The 21,657-nt window shown below is 40.3% G+C and overlaps 1 protein-coding gene across 1 annotated transcript in view; it reads left to right on the top strand.

The window, feature by feature from the left end:
• Positions 1-21,657, top strand: part of BTRC (beta-transducin repeat containing E3 ubiquitin protein ligase) — a 120,593-nt gene that overhangs the window by 57,851 nt on the left and 41,085 nt on the right. The window contains 1 exon segment of the mRNA XM_074545118.1: positions 3,213-3,302. Coding sequence (XP_074401219.1) covers positions 3,213-3,302 — 90 coding nt within the window.

Below are 21,657 nucleotides of genomic sequence, written 5' to 3'. Positions count from 1 at the left end.
TCAGTGGAAAGTGTTGTTGAATGGAAGCAAGGAAGTCTGGCCTCTATTGGTGCTCCACTGCCCTCCTGTCCCTGCGGCATCTACTGCTGTTGCACTAGGGATGTCAGGAAGATATCTGTGCCAAGTATCTGTGGAGCGGCTGTCCATGAGTTTGTTTAGTCCCTTTTTCCACTTCTGATGATGTTTCTCTGCACAATGTACTGGGGCAGGAAACACCAGAAGTTCACTGCCAACCGTGTGAAGAAGTGTTTCATTTTATCTTCTTTAAATTTATGCTATACTAGTTCTGTCAAATGTCAGTAGTCCTGGTTTTGTGGGATTTGACAAACAAGTTATGCTGGAAGTTCAGTTGTGCTGTTCAGTTCGTACTCTTGCTGGAGATGTAATGTGTGGGTGAAAGTAATCAAAATTAAGCAACTCACTAGAATAATTATTTGTATTTGCATTCAGACATGTATGTAACTTTTGAATAGTGCATAGTGAACTTCTTTCATTCTCAGAAAATGTTGATGTCTCTAGGTTTAGCATTTAGTATTTCACATTTTGTGTTTGGATTGTCTGCTCTTTCCCATTTGTAAACGTGGAGAAAGCCTGTTTCAAGCCCAGCTTTTAAAAAGCTGGCATGCAACCAAGGTTTGTGCATACCTGTCTTGGGAGGAAAAAGAATGACAAGATTTGAGTTCATGGTTTAGTTCACAGAGCCACAGACTTCCTTGTTGCTTTCAGTAAATGTTTATGTGGCTGAGCTTTTGATCTGCAAAGTGGAGTTAGTAGTAACTTTCCTCAATCAGGGCTCCTCATAAAACTTAAAGTATGTAGCAGACAAGTTGTGCAGAAATACTGCTTATGGAATTCTAGGAGTTAAATTGCAAGTGAAAAAAAATGAGATTTACAATAAATGGTTTAAATTACACAAATGTGAAAACTGAACAAAGAATCTTACCAACTTTTCATGGTTTTTTGCCTTCACAATCTGGTTGAATTTAACTAATACCATGCCTGTAAAATGAAGTTTGCATGGTATTGTCTGAATGTCAGTGCAAAGCAGATGGTATTGACTTTTAGTCTATCAGTTGGCGTGCTATATCCAAGCCCCAGTTTATAGCAGTCTGTACCATTCTGATCTTTCTTCTGAGGAGAAAGTTTTATGCATACCAGGATGATGGTTTTATGATGTTGGCAAATATTTGCAAGAGGCAGTCAGGCTTCTGTTTGCTTGTGGCCTAATCCAGTTTGAATCTGAGCCTCTCCTGCTGAAAGATGCACTTTGTTCATCTGCGCAGCACCTTGAAAGAATTTGTGTGTTTGAATTTTTCAGTTTCTCCTTCTGGGTCTAGAGACAGAAATTGCTTGCTGGCTGCTAGTCAAAGCAGATATCAATGTTGTGACATGTGAGGAGAACTGCTGGAGCCAGAATATTCTGCATTCCTGTCTGTCACTGGTTGTATTCTGGTTAGAGAGCTGGCTGAGAAATTAAACATGAATGCTAAAGCAATGGAGAAGATAGGGCTTCTGTGCTCTCTTTTGTTTCTGTTTCGTGATGACCTATAAAGGGACTCTGTAAATAGATAAGGTGGAAAGGACTGTGATTTCCTAATTTCTCCAAGAATGTTTGTACTGTGCTGGTCCAGTACAGATCCACCCAAGCCACTTTACTGATTTCCCATGGTGTGCAGTAAGGAATGTTTCATGAGGATCATAAGAACTTAGGTGAATGTTATAACTCAGTGCCCGTCAGTTGGTGCTTACCTGAGCTGGGGGCTGTTGGGGGCACTGGCTTTGTGGACACATCTCCTACTGTTCAACGTAAACTCCTTTTTATCTCTTTGCATCCTTGCCTCTGACATCCTTTGCCATGTGCCCCTCTCCCTGTTTTTGTGTTGCTGCTGACAACATTTTGCAGAGTCAGGCCTCTGGCAGAGGGGCAAGAGAGGAAGATTGTTTTTTGGTTCTTGGCACTGAGGGAATCTGGCTCTGGTGATGGAGCTTTGGGGCAGAGGGAGAAGTTTAGGAGCCCTTATATGCCAATGTTGTCCACAGGTTTTCTAACCTGTTGCAGGTTTGGGGTTGAAGTCGTTACAAATCAAGCAAATGGAAATCATAGCAAGCCCTAAAAAAGCCATCTCCAGAGATTGCCAGTGAGTATTACAGGGAGATAACTGACAGGCAGCTCACTACAAGTCTTTGTACATCCTCCCATTAAGGCAATCTTAAAATATAATGAACGTTAGCGTGCTTTACTTGGTGCTCTTGAAAATGTTTTTGTAACAAGTTTAATTTCATTATTTTTCAGCATCTTTCTTGAGGTTTCCCCACACAACTTTTTGAGGTTGCAGCCTCTTCTCTGTTGTCCACTTTCTGCTCTTGAAATAAATCAAGTTGGTGCTTGTTTTTGAGCTGCCAGTTGTGCATGGGAGCATTTTTCTGTAAATGGTGGCTGGTGTATTAATCCCATGCTGAAGCTCTTGGATGCAAAGGTGCTGGGGGTGAGGAGAAGAGCCTCAGTTAGAAGCTCCTGAGTTCTTCAGGCATACTAGTTTAAGCAGCCAAGTCAACCAAATTATTTTAAGCCCACTTTGTAAGTATTTTTCACACTTCCCTCAAAAGGGTGACAGACTGTGAGTGATGCAAAGACTCTGAAGTCTGCAGCCCCAACTGGGGGTCACCTGGGCAAGACAGCATTAAAGAAAAAAGACATTCTACTTTAAAAAAATTTAGAAAGCTTTACATAACTGAGAAGATTAAATACAACAATGAAATGTGGTTTGCATTTGCTCCCTTCTGATTATAACCTTCCTTGTGTCCTGTGTATTTTGCATTTTATATTCTGATAAAGTCAGATATTTATTCACATTTTATGTACTCTCTGATAACCAGTGTGTAGAAATCACCTTGCTTTAATTATTCCATTATGCAGCATTTTGTGAAAGAACGAAAACTGAGATGAGATTTTTTTCCCATTTTCAAAGGAACAGTGAAGAAAAATCTTTATATTTCCATACTGTAAAATTGTACATGGCTTCTTAGAGAACATGCATGCCCTGAACATAGACTTTTGCTATAAACCAGTTTATTTTGGTTTGAAACATTTACATCTTAGAAAAAGGAAGTGTTGTAGAGTCGTAGAGTTAGTGTAGGTTCCTGTGCCAAAAATGTGGTGCCTGAAAGAAAATTGTGTTCTCCTATTCATAACCATTTTAATCTTTCTGCAGACCTACAACAGCTGTGCCAGACTGTGCTTAAACCAGGAAACAGTATGTCTAGGAAGCACTGCTATGAAGACTGAAAATTGTGTGGCCAAAGTAAGTAAGAGAATGGCTTTGGTTTTGAGGTATTTCTAGCAAATTGTTCATTGTTAGTCAACGAAAAGTTGTTGTTAAATATTACACTTAGGAAAAAGTATTTATAGAAAGAGTAAGTATTTTGAGTAGGCTTTTCTGTCCTTCAGGGTAGGATTCTCTTTTGCTGTTTTTCTCTGCTGGAAATGTTTACTTGAGTCCTGAGCTGTGTGGGATTGAAGGGTTCATTCTGCCATACAAGTAATAGGCTTTTCCAGTGGGATGACCTATGCCAGCCATGTAATTAGCTGTGGCAACTTCAAATGACAAATGTCCAGATATATATTAGAAATACTGCATGAGAGCTCTGTGTGTCATGATTCCCTTTCTTAGCTACCAGAAGGGAGGTGCAAAAAGACTTTTCAATTAAAATACAGTGAACACTGTACTTAAATGAAAGGGACAAGGGAGATATTGCAGTCAGAATGGTAAGAAAATGAATTTTTAGCCTGTCACAGAAAAGTAATTTCTTGACAATTAAGGTAGGTGTGATTGGAAAAGATGAGGTGCCATTAGCCACCCTCTTTTCTTAGAATTCAGCATAACTGGAGTAAAACAATGTACAGCTTGGTCTGTTTGTGAACAGAGGACATTTGAACCATGATGATGTGTGCAAAGGCTGCATGAAAGATGCGTTTAGTCTTGTGTAAGCTTTGTATTTCCACTGAAAAGAAGTTTAGAATGGGCATGCAGGACAGATCAGTGCATGCAGCCATCTGTTACTGAAACCAGCTGGCATTTTGTTGCTCCTCTGTCACCACAAACCTGACCACTCAAAAGCCTGTTTTCTCTTTCAGTTATTATTCCTTGATCTTCTTGAAGTCCATTTCTTTCATACTTTGATTGGTTGTTAAAGGTGCCTTGTCCCTTCAGGGGCCACTTTTGTACTGACCTTTAAGATAATTTCCCAGCTAAATCTTTGCTGGGGTTTTGCTGGTGAAATTTGGATGTCCCATTACTTTTGACTCTTGTCAGGGAATTGGCTACCATAGAAGGTTGTAATGGTGCTTGCAGGTGGCTTAGCTCTCATAAACTGTGCTTGACATGCTAGTTACCTTCTACTGGAGAAGCACTTCTGAGAGAAGCTACCAGTCCTGGTACAAAGTTTGATACCAGCACTTCCCTTCTTAACATGCCAGGTCTTGCACACTTCCTAAGGTGCTTTATGATACAGACTAGGTGGAACTCTTCAAGCAGAGCAACTCTGGCTGAGTTGTCTCATCACAGAGCGTTGTTCCAATGCCATAAAGCAGCTCACAGCAAGCTCAGGGAGTAAACTCATTCAACCCCATCTGCTCTACGGTGTCCTGTTTGACCTGATTGCCTCACTAAGGAGCAAGGGTGTGCAAGAAGAACTGCTAATTTAGGTGATGCCTCTTTTAAATAAAATCACATACTTTAACAGCTTCATGTCCTAACTAATACGCTCTCCAAAAGTTGTTTTCAGCAGGTTTGTGGTGAGAGGTGTGGGTAGGGCTCAAGGCAGGAACATCAAAACTTTGTTTCATGCTGTTGAGGTTGAATTTGAGACTTCATCCTGGAAATAAAAAAGTGTATGTTTTTGAAGTATCATGTTGTATATATATGCTGTAGGGCAATATATGTGTATATATACTCTTGGACAGTCTGCCATCATATAGGTATAGAAAACCATATATAAACATATATATATGCATACATACACGCACATACATGTGTATATTTGTGCATCTATCTATCTATCTGTCTCTAAAAAAAAAATAAGGATTTTTCTGGGGGTATAATTCCTCTAGTACTTGCTTGCCTGGCTCTTGCACTCCTTCCTTTTGCCTTCCTGTCTACAAACCAAATGAAGTTGGTTTTAAGAAAGCTTGTCTTTAAATTCCAGAAGTTTCAAAGCATTTCTAAATCCAGCTATCTAAATGCAGATGGTTCAGTGATGGCATAGGCAAATGGCACAACTCTTAAATGTTCCCTAGCTGAAGGGCTTAAATGGAATTTAGGGGGTCCAGAGGTCTTCTCCCACCACATGCACACAGCAAGTTTTACCCTCCATGGTTGATGTATTTTCTAGCCTTGGACTTTGGAGTGTTTTGTCAGGGAGGTGAGTACTGGAAGGTGCTGCAGTTTTCATTGTCTGCAGCCCTTTTCCAAATGTAGGGGGTTCCATTTTTTTTTTTGAACTTGCATTGAAACACAGGAAGAGTTACTTTGGAAATCATTATTTATTTTTTCTGATTCTGCAGTGCAGTATCAGCCCTGACTGGAATCCACTGTGTGCATTATCAGCTGCTTGTCAGATGTGTCAGTCAGTCTGCAAGATGCAATGGTTTTTCTGAAACTAAATTTCTGATTCTGCACCTATTTGCAGAAAAGATAATTGTGTTCTGTTAAGACTGTATTAATGGCATTTGCTGATTGTGTGCTTGACATTTCTAAAAGTTTGTTCAAAGAATGAAATGCAGTTCCCTTGAGGGAACACACGTATCAGTATTGAGGTATCTTCTCTCAGACTGGAGCACTGCCCATTTGTTAAACTCTCATGTGAACAAGTGCTTCTGTGCAGGACATCCAGTGTAAACTACCAACCTAACAACTGGCATCTTCCTAAAATAAAAGAGAGAAAAAACAGATACACATATTCAGGTGTGGGAGGCAGCATAGGGCCACAGTATTTTAATCCGTCAAGGAAGTTTGTGTTTGTTAGGAGACCTTGTCTGTCTGGTTTGGTGTACAGTGTCATGCTGACTCTGCAGCCAGGTGCTCAGTGCCTTTTGCAAATCTATGAATTAACTGGCTATATTCACACATTTTAAAATAAAACTAGAATATAATATTCTTATGAATCTTTGTGTCTTGTTCTTAGCCCTTCTTTTCTGGTATTTGTCCTGTGAAACTCCATTGATGGGACTTGGACCTGTTTGGGTAAAAACAAACAAGGAGCATTAGAAATTGTTTCAAGTATGTGCATGTTTGACTGAATAGCTGGGATCTTAAATTAAAAATTAAGCATTGTGATGCATAGATTCCATATGTGTGATCTGTGACATCATTTCTTTTGCATGTGCCAGAGTTTTTCTGTTATTTTTTGGCATCTTTCTGCCCATTGCCTTTTAGTGGTCAACAAATCTGATGTATATTCAAGCTAATGTCTTTTAAAAGGAAATGCAATCTCTAATTGTGTTTTTTCATGTGTGTGTACACACACAGGCATATATATAGAAACTCCTTCTTTTTGTTTCTTTAGATATCAAAAAATCTTTGCAAGAGAGCTTCTTTTAATGATCCTACTGGTGGGCAACCACAAGTGGACAACTTCCTCAGAAATTGGTGCTAGGTGCTTAAATAAGGTAGAAATATAGCATGAACCTGGGCTCCAAGGACAGGGTGTTTGATTTTAATGAGGCTTATTGAAATGTGGCCAAATGAGCATCTGTTCCTATTGTTTGTTCCATATTTTGTAAGCCAGTATCTTCAGGCAGATAATGGTGTTGGTGTGTGCTTCATCCTCAATTAGAGAGGGACATAGTTAAAAGTCCCCTGGCATCTGGTATGTCACTAGGAATCTTTTGATGCTCCTGGGTGTGCGAACAAGTTTCTCTTCTGTTCTGTACCCAGGAAACCTTTCTGTGGTGACCTTCACACTTTCTGTTTGATCTGTGGTGGGGGATGCTCTGGTGTGTCTCCAGTCTCCTTGGCTGAGTATTTGGTTGGATGGATTGTATACAATCCTGTTTTCAACGGAGGTCTTGCCTTTGCACACCTTTATGTGGTGTGTTAGGTCTGAGTTTTGCTGTTTGCTTCAAGTTTGTTAGATTTTGCATTACCCTGGATCCTAGAAATACCCTTTTGATTCCAGGTGCTTTTTCCTTTCCCAGCAGGAGATTGATGTATAGCTGATCTCAGAGTTCTTCAGTCAATACCCATTTCCTCCATTCATTAGATAGGTCTTACTGGTTGTTAATTCCTGCAGTTGGTTCCAGTTCATCTGTATCTCCTGTACTAAGGAGCGTTCTCAGTTTCATTTTGCACTTTGAATTCTTTCCTACTTGTGCCAGAGACAGGCACCCTATGGCATCTCCCTGCAAGAGAGCACTCATGAGACACCTTCAAAAGGGCATGCAGCACCCCCAGGTTTCTTCTTAGCTCTGGACTCAGCAGCAGCAGCTGGGAGAGGTTCTCTGCCTCTGCCATGATCTAAGTAAAATTGGAAGAAGAAAAATATAGTCATGCATACCACCCTTGAAAAATCAGACTTTTGTTTCAGACTAAGCACTGCTTGCTACTCACATAACTGGTCCTACCAGTGATAACTGGTCTTGTTTTTTAAGGTCCTGGCAAACTAAGGGACTTCTCAGGCTCTTTTAAGCATTTTCTGTCTTTCAGGGAATCTTTGCAGTTCATCATACTTCTAAAGGTGGGACAGAGCTCTAATGTGCTTAATTTTGGTAACACAGAACAGGCCTTGGCACTTCCAGCATGCTATGTGAAATTTCCTTTCAAAGATGCATCTTATTATTTAGCTATAGCTACACATTTACACTCAAGGGTGATTCAGCTAAAGCAAGGAGTGGTGGAAGTAGCTGGTAATTGAAATCTTCTTTCCTTTGTCAGTTCTTTCTGCATCACTACTTTTGAATTTTTAGAACAAACATTGTCTGCACAATAACAACATTAAGTCTGGAATTTTTATATGAATTTAAAGGAGCAGCCACAAGCACTCTTTAATAAAGAAGCGTTTAGGGTTCCAGGCTGGATGTTCCAGTTGGCAGTAGGACAAATTGATCTGAAGATGTCCCTCTTGTACTCTCAAGTCCCTTTATGTCACAGATTGATGGCTCTTTTTTTCCAGAGTATGTGTCTGCATTTACTTTGCATGAATAGCACTACCAGCTCAGAGTTCTGCTGTGATATACCACTGAGTCAGTGCATCTTCAGATAATGCATAGTTTTCTAGTGCTTTTGATGCCTTTCCAGTCCCTGAGATTGAAATTAGGGCAATTTAATCATGAACAAATATTATTTGACTAGCAACATTCAGTTTTGAGATATTTGTTCTGCTGTTTTAAGAAGAAAGTATGTTAGCTTCTCTGTAATGATGCAGAGGGACTGTCAGTGGAGACTTCCAGCCCCAAATCCCTCAATAAAGTGTCCTCTACTGTGTCTTGGATATACCTTTCTCTGGGAGGGACAGCAGTGTCTGAGGTTGTTGCAAGCTGGATAAACACCACCTGAGCCACTGGCTGATAGAGATGTAAGCATGTCATTTTACCCTTCTGTTGGAGGTATTCTCTCTGTAATGAGAATTGTGTGAATGGCAGGCATTGTAGGCATATTGCTGGGAGTACTTAACATGCAAAAGGTGCTTTGAAAGGGAAGTCTCAGACAGCAGAAGTAGAAAATGGCATTGGAGTTTTATCTAAAAGCCTTGCCCTAATGATGATTTTCCTGTCACAAATATGACTACTTTTATCTTCCTTGCTAGTTCATCTCTCTTTTTTTAGGTCAAGACAATCTTTATGCTTTTAGCTTCATCTTGGTCTAATAACCTCTTTGCAAATGATGGAGAAAGAAATGTGATATTCCTGCTCCCCCCACTCCACCCCACCATACACATTCTCCAGATTTTGATAGACTTGTTTTATTTATTTCCAAAATTATATCCGCAGGAAACAAGCTGTTTAAATTCAGATTATGCTGAAGCAAAATGGTCCTGGTATGAGAAGCAACGTGCTGTTTTATGAGCGCAGAGTCCCTTTTCTCATAACTGATTGATAGTAAATATTTTCCTGAAGAATTATTGCCAACCATGAACAGTGCAACTGTTTCACTTTTTTTTTCTGTGCTACTTGCTGTACCAGCCATTGTCTGTAATTAAGATCTACAATTCACAATGCAGACGTTTGCACTTCCTCTGGGTCTGAGCTATTTATAAGGCATTTCAGCTGTTCAGAGTTTCTTTTGAGTGTTAAACTATGTGTAAACAGGCTTCTTTAGTCTTCAGTTAGGCAAACATTGTGGAGTGGTTGTCATTTCTGCTTCTCTTACCACCCAAAATGACTTTGCATGTCAATGAAACCACAAATTAAAAAAGAATTACACTTGGGGTTTTTTTTTAATGCAACAGAGACTGAAGAAATAGCAATATAAAAGCTAACTCATACATTGCTTTGTAGCTGAGGGTCTCTTAAGCATATTATGGAGATCAGTTCTCCAAGCTCTGCGGTGAGGATGGTCAGGCAGGGGAGAGGCAAAATCTTGATATGAAGAATCATTTTCAAAGTTTGGTCAACTCGATGGAGATGTTTCTACATTTTGGACTCCATGGTTTGGAATCTTGATAAAGCAAATTGCATTACATTTCGGATTGAGTTCAGTAAATGCTGGAAGGTCCCCCCACAGATGTTAGAAACTCCATCTCATGTTTGAGGGGTGTCAAGGAAGAGTTTTCTTGTGGTGATGGTAGTCAAGCTGGAGCGGGTTACTTGTGGAGGGTCTGCAGCCTCCATCCTTGGAGGTTTACAAGACCAGGCTAAATGAAACCATGAGTTCCTTGATCTGACCTCATACAGCACCCTGCTTTGAGCAGGAGGCTGAGCTGGACAACTGCAGGGGTCTCTTCTAAATGAAACCATCTTGGAATCCTCTCAGTGCACAGACAGTGAAGCTGTAATAGAAGTCTTGTAAAATGTAGAAGTTGACCTGGCATCCTTAGTCAAAATTCCTCTGCGGCTGTATTATGTGTAGGAACGCATGCTGTTGTTCCTTGCTGTGTGTTTGCTGTTTTGGTGGTGGGTACTCTGCATAAAGAATTACAGCCTTGAGGTCTTCATTCCAGATCCATCACATCAAGCTTCTAAGAAGTGTTTGCCAGCATAAGTGTTACAACCAAACTGGACTTGCATTTACAAAGTACTTTAGGATCCTTCATGCTGGAAATGTGAGACAGTTTGGGATCCAAGTCTCAGTGGCTTTGGTGATAAATGGTGGCAGACATGGGAAGCATTGCTTTCTAAGAGTGCTGCAGTGACAGCGCCCTCAGATGGTACAGAATACATGACATTAGATGTACTTTTAGTATTTTTCACATACAAGAATTAAAAAAGTTGTGTGAAAATATGTCCCAGTTCTTCTGCTAAAGCTTGTAATAGCAGTTTCCTAGTGTAGCCCACTGCAGGGAAGCCACTGATGTGGCCAAGTATCATATTTCAGACGGCAGAGTGAGTTCTGAGTTGAGCCTAGCAAGAGAGCACCCAAAAATGAGGCTGTTTTTGTAGCATGATGGGGATTAAGGTGGGGTGGGCTCCAACATCTTGGCTGTTGGGAGCGGGCAGGGGAGGGAGGCAGCGAGGAGCGGGTTCGTGGCGAGGCGCGCACTGCAGCACTGCCCAGTGGTGCATGCCGGATCACCCGCACGCAGAGATCACATGGCTCCTCCAAAAGTCAAACGATCAATTCGCCTCGTTTTGGCTCTGTACTTAATGCACAAACAGTGCGATCTGCAGGGCTGTAATTGCATTGTTAGGGCCAAGGAACAAGCCTGTGCCTTTTCAGCAGACAGCTGGCAGGGAAAGAGGCATGTTGTTAGGAAAGAGAGAGGCAAGGCAAATAAAATTACTGCTAACGCTCAGAGATCGGCAGGAGTCCTACTTGCCTAATCTTACCGGTGGGAGCAAGCGGCTGTTGTAATCCAATTATAGCAGCATAAGCAATTTGTTAGACACTCCGCATAATGTAACAATTTCCCAATAAACTCTGACTTGTAATAACGTCGGCAAGAGCCCACATAAATCTGCCCGAATGGTGGGGGCTGGAGTGTTCGGCTGGGGGCTTGTAATTTGTGCCATCAGCACGTTTTGTGGAGTGTAGTGTGGTGCAGTCTTTCAGTGCAGGAATTTTAAGAGGAAAAGCATGGCACGCCCCTCCAAGAGAACTCCATTAGCAAGGGTCAAAAGAGATGCCAAACAAAGCTAGGAGGTGGCTTTTCTAAGAGGGAGGAAAAACCAAACCCCACACGCATGGCCATAGCTGATGAGGATTTAAAAATATTAAAAAGCGGTAATGAAAATTGTAGCATTTTAAATTACATCAGAGGGAGGAGGGGGAACTAGAATTACATCTGGTTTGGAGGCGGGGGGAGGAGAATACCCTTCTTCATATTTAAGCCATTTAAGTACTAAAAAAGGAGCTCAAATCTTGAAAAGGATGCTCTGTGCTTACAAGACAGAGAAACCACAGATCCTGTCCCAAGCAATTCATAATCGACAAAGGAAAAAATTAAACCTTTTCTACTATCCAGTTACTCTCCCGTTGTCTTTCTTGCAGCTCCTAGCTGGCTTCATGCATATTGGCACAGCATCTTGATGATGCATCTGAGAGATAAAACGTAGGTCTAGAACCATTCACTTTGAGCGTACCCCAGTGAATTTAACTTTTTTGGCACAATGATGAATGTCCCCTCTGGTTCATGCAGATCTACACAAAGAACTAATCTAATTTAGATATTATTTAAAAGTAAAATCAGTCTGCTGTGCTCTGCCTGTCACTCTTGGAGTACATTGCCAGTTAGAGCATCGTAGACACCAGTTAAGGGTTTATGTTTAGCAAGATTTAAGGTATCATATTTCTGTTAATCCCATTATTTAGCATTTCCCTTTGCTAAGATGCAGATAGGCAGCAAGCAAAATAATGTAGGACGCTTTATATACAACATAGGGATAGTGAGAGGTCAAGAATTTTCAGCGTTTTTTAAACAGTGCTGTGGTGTAAAAATTCCTGACTTCATACTGCTAACAATACTTTATTCATTTCTTAGCTCTGGGATCCTGTGAGGCTTTAGTGTGGAGTGACATTTCTGAATGTGTTCCCAAATTGTGGCAGCATAATGCCTTTGAGTAGGGTAAAAAGTAGCTCCCAGCCATACAAGAGAGTTTCTCTTATTTGCACCTTCTGCTGCTCTCAGACCCTGTGTTTTGATGCTGGGCTATGCAGGTTCCTCTGCTTAGCCAAAAAAAACCCTACAGAAAACCAAACCCAATGCTAAATCACTGACCTTGTACATACAGCTCATACAATCATGCCTATACCATGTCTGCCTTTATGGTAGTACTGTGTTTTGTATGATTATGGGGTGTATTTACATATTCACCTGCCATACTAGTCCTGAGATGATTTTTATTTAAACTGTAGAAGAGTAGCTGAGACGTGCACGCAGGCTGCCGTGAAGATAATGCTGCATATTTTGCCCTTCTTTATGTGGAAGTCAAGCTTCCATTGTTCTTAATCTTTGTTGTCTGCCAGCGTATCAAGATAACAGGCTGAGACAGCAAGCATTTCCAAAAGTATCCTAATAAATATTTTCTTGCTACATAAGTGCACCTTAAAAAGTGTGTTTAAAGAGGACAGGTATTATCTTAGTTTACCGAAGCTGAATCAATAAACTGCAGTGCTTCTAATAAAGCCACTCAGTGTCGGGGTTTAACTAATGGCTGATTTTCACGGCTTTGACAGTGAGCTGTGTGCGTTATTTTCTCCTGATATTGTAAAAATAATGAGAGCAAATTAGAACAATCAGTTTACCCCGATAGCTGCTGATTGGAGGTGATGGGCAATATGGCAGCGGGTAATCCATCTTCGGGCTCCTGTCACATTAACTTCAGCAGTGTGGAAAAGATCAGGCGGAGCGAGTGGGAATCCTGCCCAATCAGAAAGCTGAAATTAATGAGAAGAGCATTGTTCTGTGATCAACCTTTTAATTAGCAAGAGTGGAGATGGAGGGAGTGATGAAGCTGGCAGCACAGCTGCACAATGTTGGGCATGTTTTCGGCGAGGGGGGGGAAAAACATGGGTTTTAAATTACCCCTTCTGTGCTCCCTGTACACCAGCAGTGTGTCTTCATTCTAACCCCCTTAAAAGATCTTAATAAACAGCCACATCCAGGTTAATATTGCAAACGTGGCTGTTACTAATGAGTAGTTTCGAAGTAGGTCGTTTCAGGGGTCATTTAGGAAAATGTTGATCACTGTTTACAAAAAAGAGAGAGAGAGAGATGAGAGAGACAGGGTCTGGTGTTAAAGTTTCACTGCATCAAGGAAAGAAGAGGAGGGAGATGGATAAAATTAGAGTAAGGGACTGCCTGTTTTAATACTCCTCTCCTTATTTAGTATATGTTTGAAATAAGATTCCTCAGCATATATTTGAAACAAGACTCCTCAGTTAAAAATACTGTGTGCCATGTGGCTTTCAGTAGCAAAAAAAGAGGAGACATCAAATATCTGGGTTGATTTCCTAATGCTCCTTTTTGTTGTTTTTTCTTCTAATGTGTTTTTTTTGCCCCAGTATTTTTTGTTTGTTCACTTAACAGCAAGAAATTATAATTAAAAATATTTGACTGCTGTAATTGCTAAAATTGACTTGATTTTTTTTCCTGGTGGTTTGAGAAAATCACAGTTTTCTCAAGTGCATTCTAAAAACAGATACTGGAGTTAATGGCTGTCAGTCCTGAATACCAGTCTTAGGAAAATCTTTATTTTTGTAAAGGGAGAAAAATAATGTGGAGGGGGAAAAGTGATATTACAGAGCAATTTCTGGAAAGGAAAATAAGAAATGTTAGAAAATAATATTTATGTTTACAGTGGGAATGCAGCTCCTTCTGATTACCACAGTTCCTCTTTTTCCTTCCTTGCTCTCTGTATCGTTGTTTTCAGACAATTCTTTTCTCCTTCCCCGTAATACCTGAAGAAGTTGTGGTAGAAGAGTGAGGCTCCATTGCACCGTGCACAGTGACCGTGCTGCTTTCCTTTCATTTTTCCAGTCAGAACACAGGCTCTCTTTATTTTGAGGTATTCCACTTTGTAGCGCTGAACAGGAAACGAACTCTTGTCAGTTTGCAGGAGGAGGCAGAAGGCAGCGCCCTGCACGCAGCGAGCCGTGCGGGCTGGGTGGGTGAGTTCTGAGCTCACTCCCACGGCAGCTCCGTGCCGCCTGCTTTGGGTGGGCAGCACTGAGCTGGGGAGGAAAGCTGCTCTGGGTGAGCTGGGCTCCTTTGGGGTTCACTTCCAGGAGATCTCACCAGAGATCACCAAATACTGCTTACTGTAGTATTTGGGGTATTCCAAGTTTTGTAAGAGCTCTGTAATCTTTTCTCCTCAGCCCTCTTTATAAAATCAGGGCTTTGTATGAGTTTGCTGGTGTCCACATAGCTTTTATAAGCCAAAAGACACTGCATCTCCACACAGAAGTTAACCTGTTAAAACAGACTTTTTGTGCTATCTAACCAGTTGTATTTCTAATATAATAATGAGTGGGGCTTGCAGTTCTGCTTGTAAAGGTTGTCTTAATATTTTCATTTGTAAGAAACAGTTCCAATTTTCTATAACTTTTTCACTATTTAACCCTTCAAAGTAACATTTTATTTTAGCCTCCCACTCCCTGCAGCCTAAGGCAGAAAAAAAATTTGGCATGTGGGATGAACTGTATTCACTTAACAAACAGCTGTTCAATATTTTATTTTATTCGTATTGCTTGTTCTGTGCCCCAGGCTGTATTTATTGCATGCCTTTCAAGTCCTGGTCAGAATATGGAAATAGGGACTGCCTCCTGGGGGTTTCCCCTACACTTTCAGTGCTTCACAAACCTTAATTAATCCTTCCAGTGTTTCATGGAGTGAGTGTTGGACTCACAGCATCCCTTTTTTGCAGAGAAGTTCAAAAGTTATTTTAACAACTGAAATTTAGGAAGGAAATAGTTTATTTGTAGTAAGCAATGAGGTCTCACAGGAGGAATATTTGATTAGGAATTATAGCACCAGATTTTGAGATATCTTTTGTCTTTGCCATATTCTGCTTTTCTGTCTCAGTTCTTTCATCTGTAGAAGGATAATGCTGCTTAACATTTCCTCATTAGACTTTTGGGAATCTAGAAATGTATCAGTTGAAGCATTTTTTGTATTTAAACACTGGTTTTGTTTATATGCGCCTCATGTTGATTTGGGCTCTGTTGTTTTGGCATCTTCTCTCACCCCAGGACCATGTACATTTTTAAGGGCTGTGTTAGGCATACATCTTGGAAAGATGCACTTACCAATGGTTGCATTCTAATGGCAGTCAAATATGATCCTTGTGGGAGGCAAGAGGAAAATCAAAGAGAAAGTGGACAGTTACTAAGCCAAACATTCTTCTTCTTGTGGCATAAAACACCAAAAGCTCTCAACGCCTTCTGTTCTCCTTTAATAAAACTCAAGACCCAGTAAATTATTCCACAGCTGCTTAAATCAGTTTGTCAGCTTCCAAAGAGATTCCCCTGTGGGCGGAAACCAAGTGGTAAATTCTTGCCCCAAAGTAATCATACTGCAGAATAACTGGAAAGATGCAATGTGTTGCAGAATCCACCTTAAGTATGGAGCTTACCACCGTGACTCTGTAATGGGATGTCCCAACATGGGGTATAATATCATAAATACTGTAAATATGCCATTTGTGAACTAATAGGCAGCCTTGGGATTGTTAATGTTTGTATATATGTTAAAATGAACGTAGAGCCAATATTAATTCTTTTTTAACCTAGTAAAATAATTCATTCTAGCTCTTGGCTGGGTTTTGCAAATGTATGTTTTTATCAGTGTTTAATTTCTTGGTTGGGTCTATCTTTTACTTAATCCAATTATAATTTCATTCTTTGCTCTCTGAGGGCTAGCAAACTGTCTACTAGCTGTTGACAGAATATCAGCAACATTTTTTAAAATTCCTCTCTTTTTAAAATTTTCTATAAAAACTGTGTTAAACAGAGTTAAAAATTTCAGACTCAATTTAGTCTGATTTTTGCATGTTGAAAAGTAACAGCAAATTTCATATATCAAAAGGTTTTGCATGTTTTTTGTAGCTATATTAGTAAACCCTTCTTTATTAATAAACCCTTCTTTATACTCTTTTACATATGGTAATACTCTTCCACAGAAATCCTTCTTTTCTTAATGCAGTATTTTTTATTATAGGTGAAACACTTTAAAATTTGAGATTCAAAATTTTCATTTGATTTTAACTATTCCTTCTCATATGAGCAGTATGAGTCAATGTGTGATAACAGTAATTTTTTTTCTTGAGTAGTCAAACATAGTATAGTTCTATAAAGAGTAAGTATATTAAACTCATTTTATTAATAACTTTAAAACACAAGGATAACATTTCTTTTAAGAGAAATAACTTTGTAAGTTTACTTATTAAGGGTTGTTTTGTTAGCTTAACAGTTACTTGTAAACTGTTCCAGAATGTAATTTGTCTTTAAAGCGATTATAAAACCTTAGCTGTACAAATGAAATTAATGCATATTTTAAAGTGCTAGTTCCTGAAATATTCTTGTAGTTCCCATGAAGATGGGTCAGAGCAATGTGAATTTATGCATTACATAGATAAGTTATCAGTTAATGGGAAATGGGGGCATCCCTGTTGATTCTGCAGTCTCGTATCCTACAGTAATGCTCAATAGAGTAAAGCAGTTCTCACAGGACAACCTGATGTTTGCTTCCAAATATGTAATTCTCGTAGCACAGTGTTCTCGTAGGACAGCAGTTCTCATAGGACAACCTGATATTTACTTCCAAATACGTGATTACCTTTATTTCTGGGCACTTGTTACCATAGTAGCTTCTTTGGATCAAGTACTGACAGGTGGAACCCCTTCAAATATGAAAAATCAGATCAACACACTTCAAATCCTGTCCTCAGGTGGAGACACATTTTCTTTCAGAGTTTCCTGATACTGCACTAAGGAACTTTTCATCTTATGTGGGACCTCAAGTGACTCAACATAAATAGTTTGTGTGGAGGTCAGGCACTTGCCATTCTCTCCATTCTCTCAAAGTAAATCACTATCAACTGTCAGGAGAGGTTTTGATGGTTGTAAGAGTTGATTTGGAGTCATACTGGGATCCATCCAGCTGGCACCTGAGTTTTTGCGCTTTGCAGTCTCAGGAGTTTTCAGATAGCCACTGCAGTCTATACCCAGTTATATATCTATAACTGATCAGTTAAAGGCACGAGACAGTAACAATATTGAAATAAACCATGTAACTTTTCTTCTAATTGTGAAAAAAATAGACAGTTGGCCCTGGAGAAATTGAAGTTCATAGTTGCAGCATCTTGCTGCCCAGCAGATCGTGGCCTGATCTTCCCAGGAAGTGACTTGAAGGCAGCTCCTCCAGTAGAAGTGCCTCCATATCAGGATCTCTAAGGTCACTTGCATTACTCACATCTGGATCTTCATTTGACATCTAGACATCGTATGAATGAAGAACTTAAAGGTTTGTCCCAGATCCTGTGAGAGTTTACCTGGGGGCAGTGAAGGTAGAAAAGAGATATTCTCTGTTCCTATGTAATACATTTATTATAAATGTATCAGACACCATGAGGGATATCCTGTGTAAACCAGTGACAAACACAGTGAATATGGCCTCAGGGCAATCTGAAGTTACCTGGGAGTTTCCTAGAGGCACGATTGATGGATAAAACCTCACCAGAATAGGTACTATTCCTGTGTGTCATGTGCAACTCAGCAGTTCAGCACATGGTGGAAAGGTGTAGGTTGTACATTCCATAAATCTCAGATAGGCTCAAGCTCACTGGGCACTTGCCAGACTGAAAATTGACAGCTCTTCCAGTCATTCATGGGAGAGGAATGAAGCCCCATCTTTGTGTATTAACAAAGTGGAGTGCACAGTCCCATCAATGTTCTCTACTCATTCAAAGTCAGTTTGCTCAGCTGACAGTCAGCAAGTTTGCATCTGTGCCTTTTCAGGTTTGCTCTGAGCTGTGAATGATGAATGTCTCTTACAGAACAAGACATTACCAGCCTTGTTACACCAGAAGGGCTGGAAGGAGGATCCAGGGAACTACAGGCACCAAGTCTGACATTGGTGCTGGGGAAGGTCATGGAACAGATCATCTTCAGTGCCATCACGGGGCACATATGGGACAAACAGGTGATCAGGTCCAGTCAGTGTGGGCTGTGAGGGGCAAGTCCTGCTTGTCCAGCCTGATCTGTGGTAAGGGAAGGGCTGTGAATGTATCTACCTAGACTTCAGTAAAGCCTTTGATGTCATGTCCTGCAGCATTTTCATGGAGAAGCTGGCCAAGCCCAAAGAGTGGTGGTGAATGGAGTCAGATGCAGCTGGTCACCAGTTACCAGTAGTGCTCCCCAGGGCTCATTACTGGGGCCAGTTCTGTTTAGTATCTCTATAAACAATATGGACAAGGGGATCAAGTTACCCTCAGTAAATTTACAGGTGACACTTACATGGATGGAGTGTTGGTCTGCTTGAAGGTAGGAAGGCTCTGCAGAGGGATCTCTGGATCTCTGACTGGCTGGGTCAATGTACCAAGGCCAACTATGAGAATCAGGAAATTGAAGTGCCAGGTCCTGCACCTGGATCACAACAACCCCACACAGAGCTGCAGGCTGGAGCAGCATGGCTGAAAACTGCCCTGCAGAAAAGGACCTGTGGGTACTGGTCAACAGCAGCTGATCATGAGCCAGCAGTTGCCCAGGTGGCCAAGAAGGCCAATAGTATCCTGGCTTGTATCAGAAGTAGTGTGGCTGGCAGGATCAGGACACTGATCATCCCCCTGTACTCAGAACTGGTGAGACTGCACCTCAAATTCCAAGTTTTGGACCCCTTACTGCAAGAAAAATATTGAGGTGCTGGAGTGAGTCCGGAGAAGGGCAACAGAGCTGGTGAAGGGTCTGGAGCACAAGTGCTGTGAGGAGTGGCTGAGGGAGCTGGGGATGTTTAGCCTGGACAAAAGGAATCTCAGAGGCACCTTATTGTTCTCTACAACTGCCTGAGAGGAGGGTGTAAAAAAGTGAGAGTCACCCTCTCCTCCCAAGTAACAAGCAACAGGACACGAGGAAATGGCCTTGAGTTGTGCAGGGAAGGTTTAGGTTGGCTATTATAAAAACATTTTTCACAGAAAGTTTTATGGAGCACTTGAAGCTGCCCAGGGAAGCTGAGTCACAGACCTGGAGGCTGTATAGGCTTGTATATGTGGCATTTAGTTTAGTGGTGGACTTGGCAATATTAACAGATAGACTTGATGATCTTGGAGGTATTTTCCAACCTCCATGACTCTGTGATTCTACCTTCTGGGACCTTGCAGGTCGCTGGTTCCAGCCTCTTGTCTTGTAGATACTACTTTGTCCCTTTAGTGAACTTACTTAGTTACTACAGTCAGTTAAGGTCTGGTCTGCAGTCTTTTTTTCCACTGTTTCCATCAGAAGATTTTTCCAGAACCCAGTTGTTCTAATAACTGGAAATCCCCAGCTAGAGTTTCCAAGCTAGTTCATTCATGGAGAGATTGTACCACTGGTTCTTTGTTTCTTCCTTTTGTTTTAATAGTTCTTGTTCCATTTTTGATGTTTATCCACATATAGTTTTAGAGAGCTTTCATACCCGCTTTGTTTTATTAGGACAAATTGAATGGTCCTTAGGGAGTTGTATGATTTAAGAAATGGAAGAGAAAATATGTTTGAGCATTTGTGGGATTGAGGACTTTGTTTTCTAGGAAGAATTTATTTATGTTTACTTTTCTGATCACTCTCTCTTAGACAAAAGTTGTCAAATTATTGCCCTGAACTGTACTTCATGTATTGACAGTCTTACATACATGTAAGGATTTAATCCTTCTGGCTGATGCAGTGACACAGCCTGCATCCTTCTAAAAGGAAGAGTGAACTTGGACTAATCACTGCATCCTTCAACTTGTTATTGTCAGGTATCATGGTCCCTTGATTTTCCTGGAATACTGTTCTGCCCTGTGCAGTACTCAGCAAATACTACTGCTTAACTGGAATACAGAATCATCAGTAGTCACTGCCACTAATTGGCAGATTTTAAAATTTATCTTTTTCTCGGAGGGAACTTGTAATGGGAAATAACTCATGTTGTGCAGTAAAAGCAACTGTTCCATATTTTCCTTCATGTATATTTAACACAATCTGTAATTTACAAAAATAGATTTGAATTAGTCTGCCTGTGGAAGCTCATACCTAAGATAACTTCAGCAAGGCAGGCAGTCCCTTGTTGCTTGTAACCGATGGCTTCGTTGAGGCTGCAGCTTGGAGGGAAACAGCAGTAGTCACTGTATGCATTGCTGAGCCTTACTGTTGAGGAAAACAAAACTGAGCAGCAAAGTAGTTGTGTTCACAGTCCTGAAAATAGTATTCTAAGTGGCTGCATTTTTTTTAATTTTACCATAATAATGAATCTTGTCAGGCAAGTAGTCCTTACCTGCTCGACTCGTAACTAGGCTGTTTGCCTGTGCCTAGCAGGCAAAGTTGCCTTCATGATGCCCTGAATCTGTGAAATACAATTGGTCTATACTAAATGTGTGTGCACAGGTTCAGATTCAACTGTCTTCTCATAATATTAAAGTCTTAAAAACTCCTGTTGCTGCTCAACACATGATGAAACCTTTATAGCAGTGACAACAAACTGAGAATTCAGTTAAAACAAGACTAAAATATTTCTGCATTGTTTTTTTCTGATCTCACTTCTCTCACTTTAAACAACTGCTTTTGTTTAGACTAACGTTCATTTAGAAGAAAATAAAAGTGAAAACCACTTAACAACTATACTACAAAAAATTAGATGGTTAATTAACTAAGACTTGTAATTTCTCAGCAAAGAAAGCTCCCTCTCTGACAAGTAAACCTTCCTTATAGGTCTTTGATTGTAGGTAATAAAAATGTTCTTAATTAATGCCAATTATGTACATTTGTTGTTTTCTTTCAAGTCACTGTATTTTAGAAAATTGTGTGAACTACAGAGCTGAATCAGGTTGTTCCCTGCCATGTTGATTTAGATCTGTCAGGCATATTCTGGATCATAATTTGTAATCCCAAATAGTTCTGAGGTGGGTTGTAATGGGAGTATTTCAAGGTTCAATTTAGAAGACTGCAGATGATTAGACTTCACAGGCAGTTAATTAATTGTAAAACCTGAGTTTTGAAATCGGTTCAGGTTGTATGTGAAGATCTGTTTGGAATTTAATAATTTGTGGAGAGTATTGGCTGAAGTTCCTAGAGAACACAAGCATCATAAAAAAATCGATAGTTTTTGAAATTTTTTTAATAGTTGGACGGATGTAACTGAAAGTCAGTATTGGATGTCTGAACAGATGAATTCTGCTTGCTCTCAGCTTGTAAAGCCAGAGGGCAGGTATATCTGCACTACTCTTGAAGAACCTGGTCTTTAGTGGCTGCAAAAAATGAACAGCAAAGGCTTGTGAACCCTACAGTTGGAAAGTTATTAAAAAATAATTGTCTATACAGCATCTTTTTAAAAGATTTC

Source organism: Zonotrichia albicollis, chromosome 7, assembly GCF_047830755.1.
Source record: "Zonotrichia albicollis isolate bZonAlb1 chromosome 7, bZonAlb1.hap1, whole genome shotgun sequence".
Classification (NCBI taxonomy): Eukaryota; Metazoa; Chordata; class Aves; order Passeriformes; family Passerellidae; genus Zonotrichia; species Zonotrichia albicollis.
This window is presented reverse-complemented; position numbering and strand designations above follow the sequence as displayed.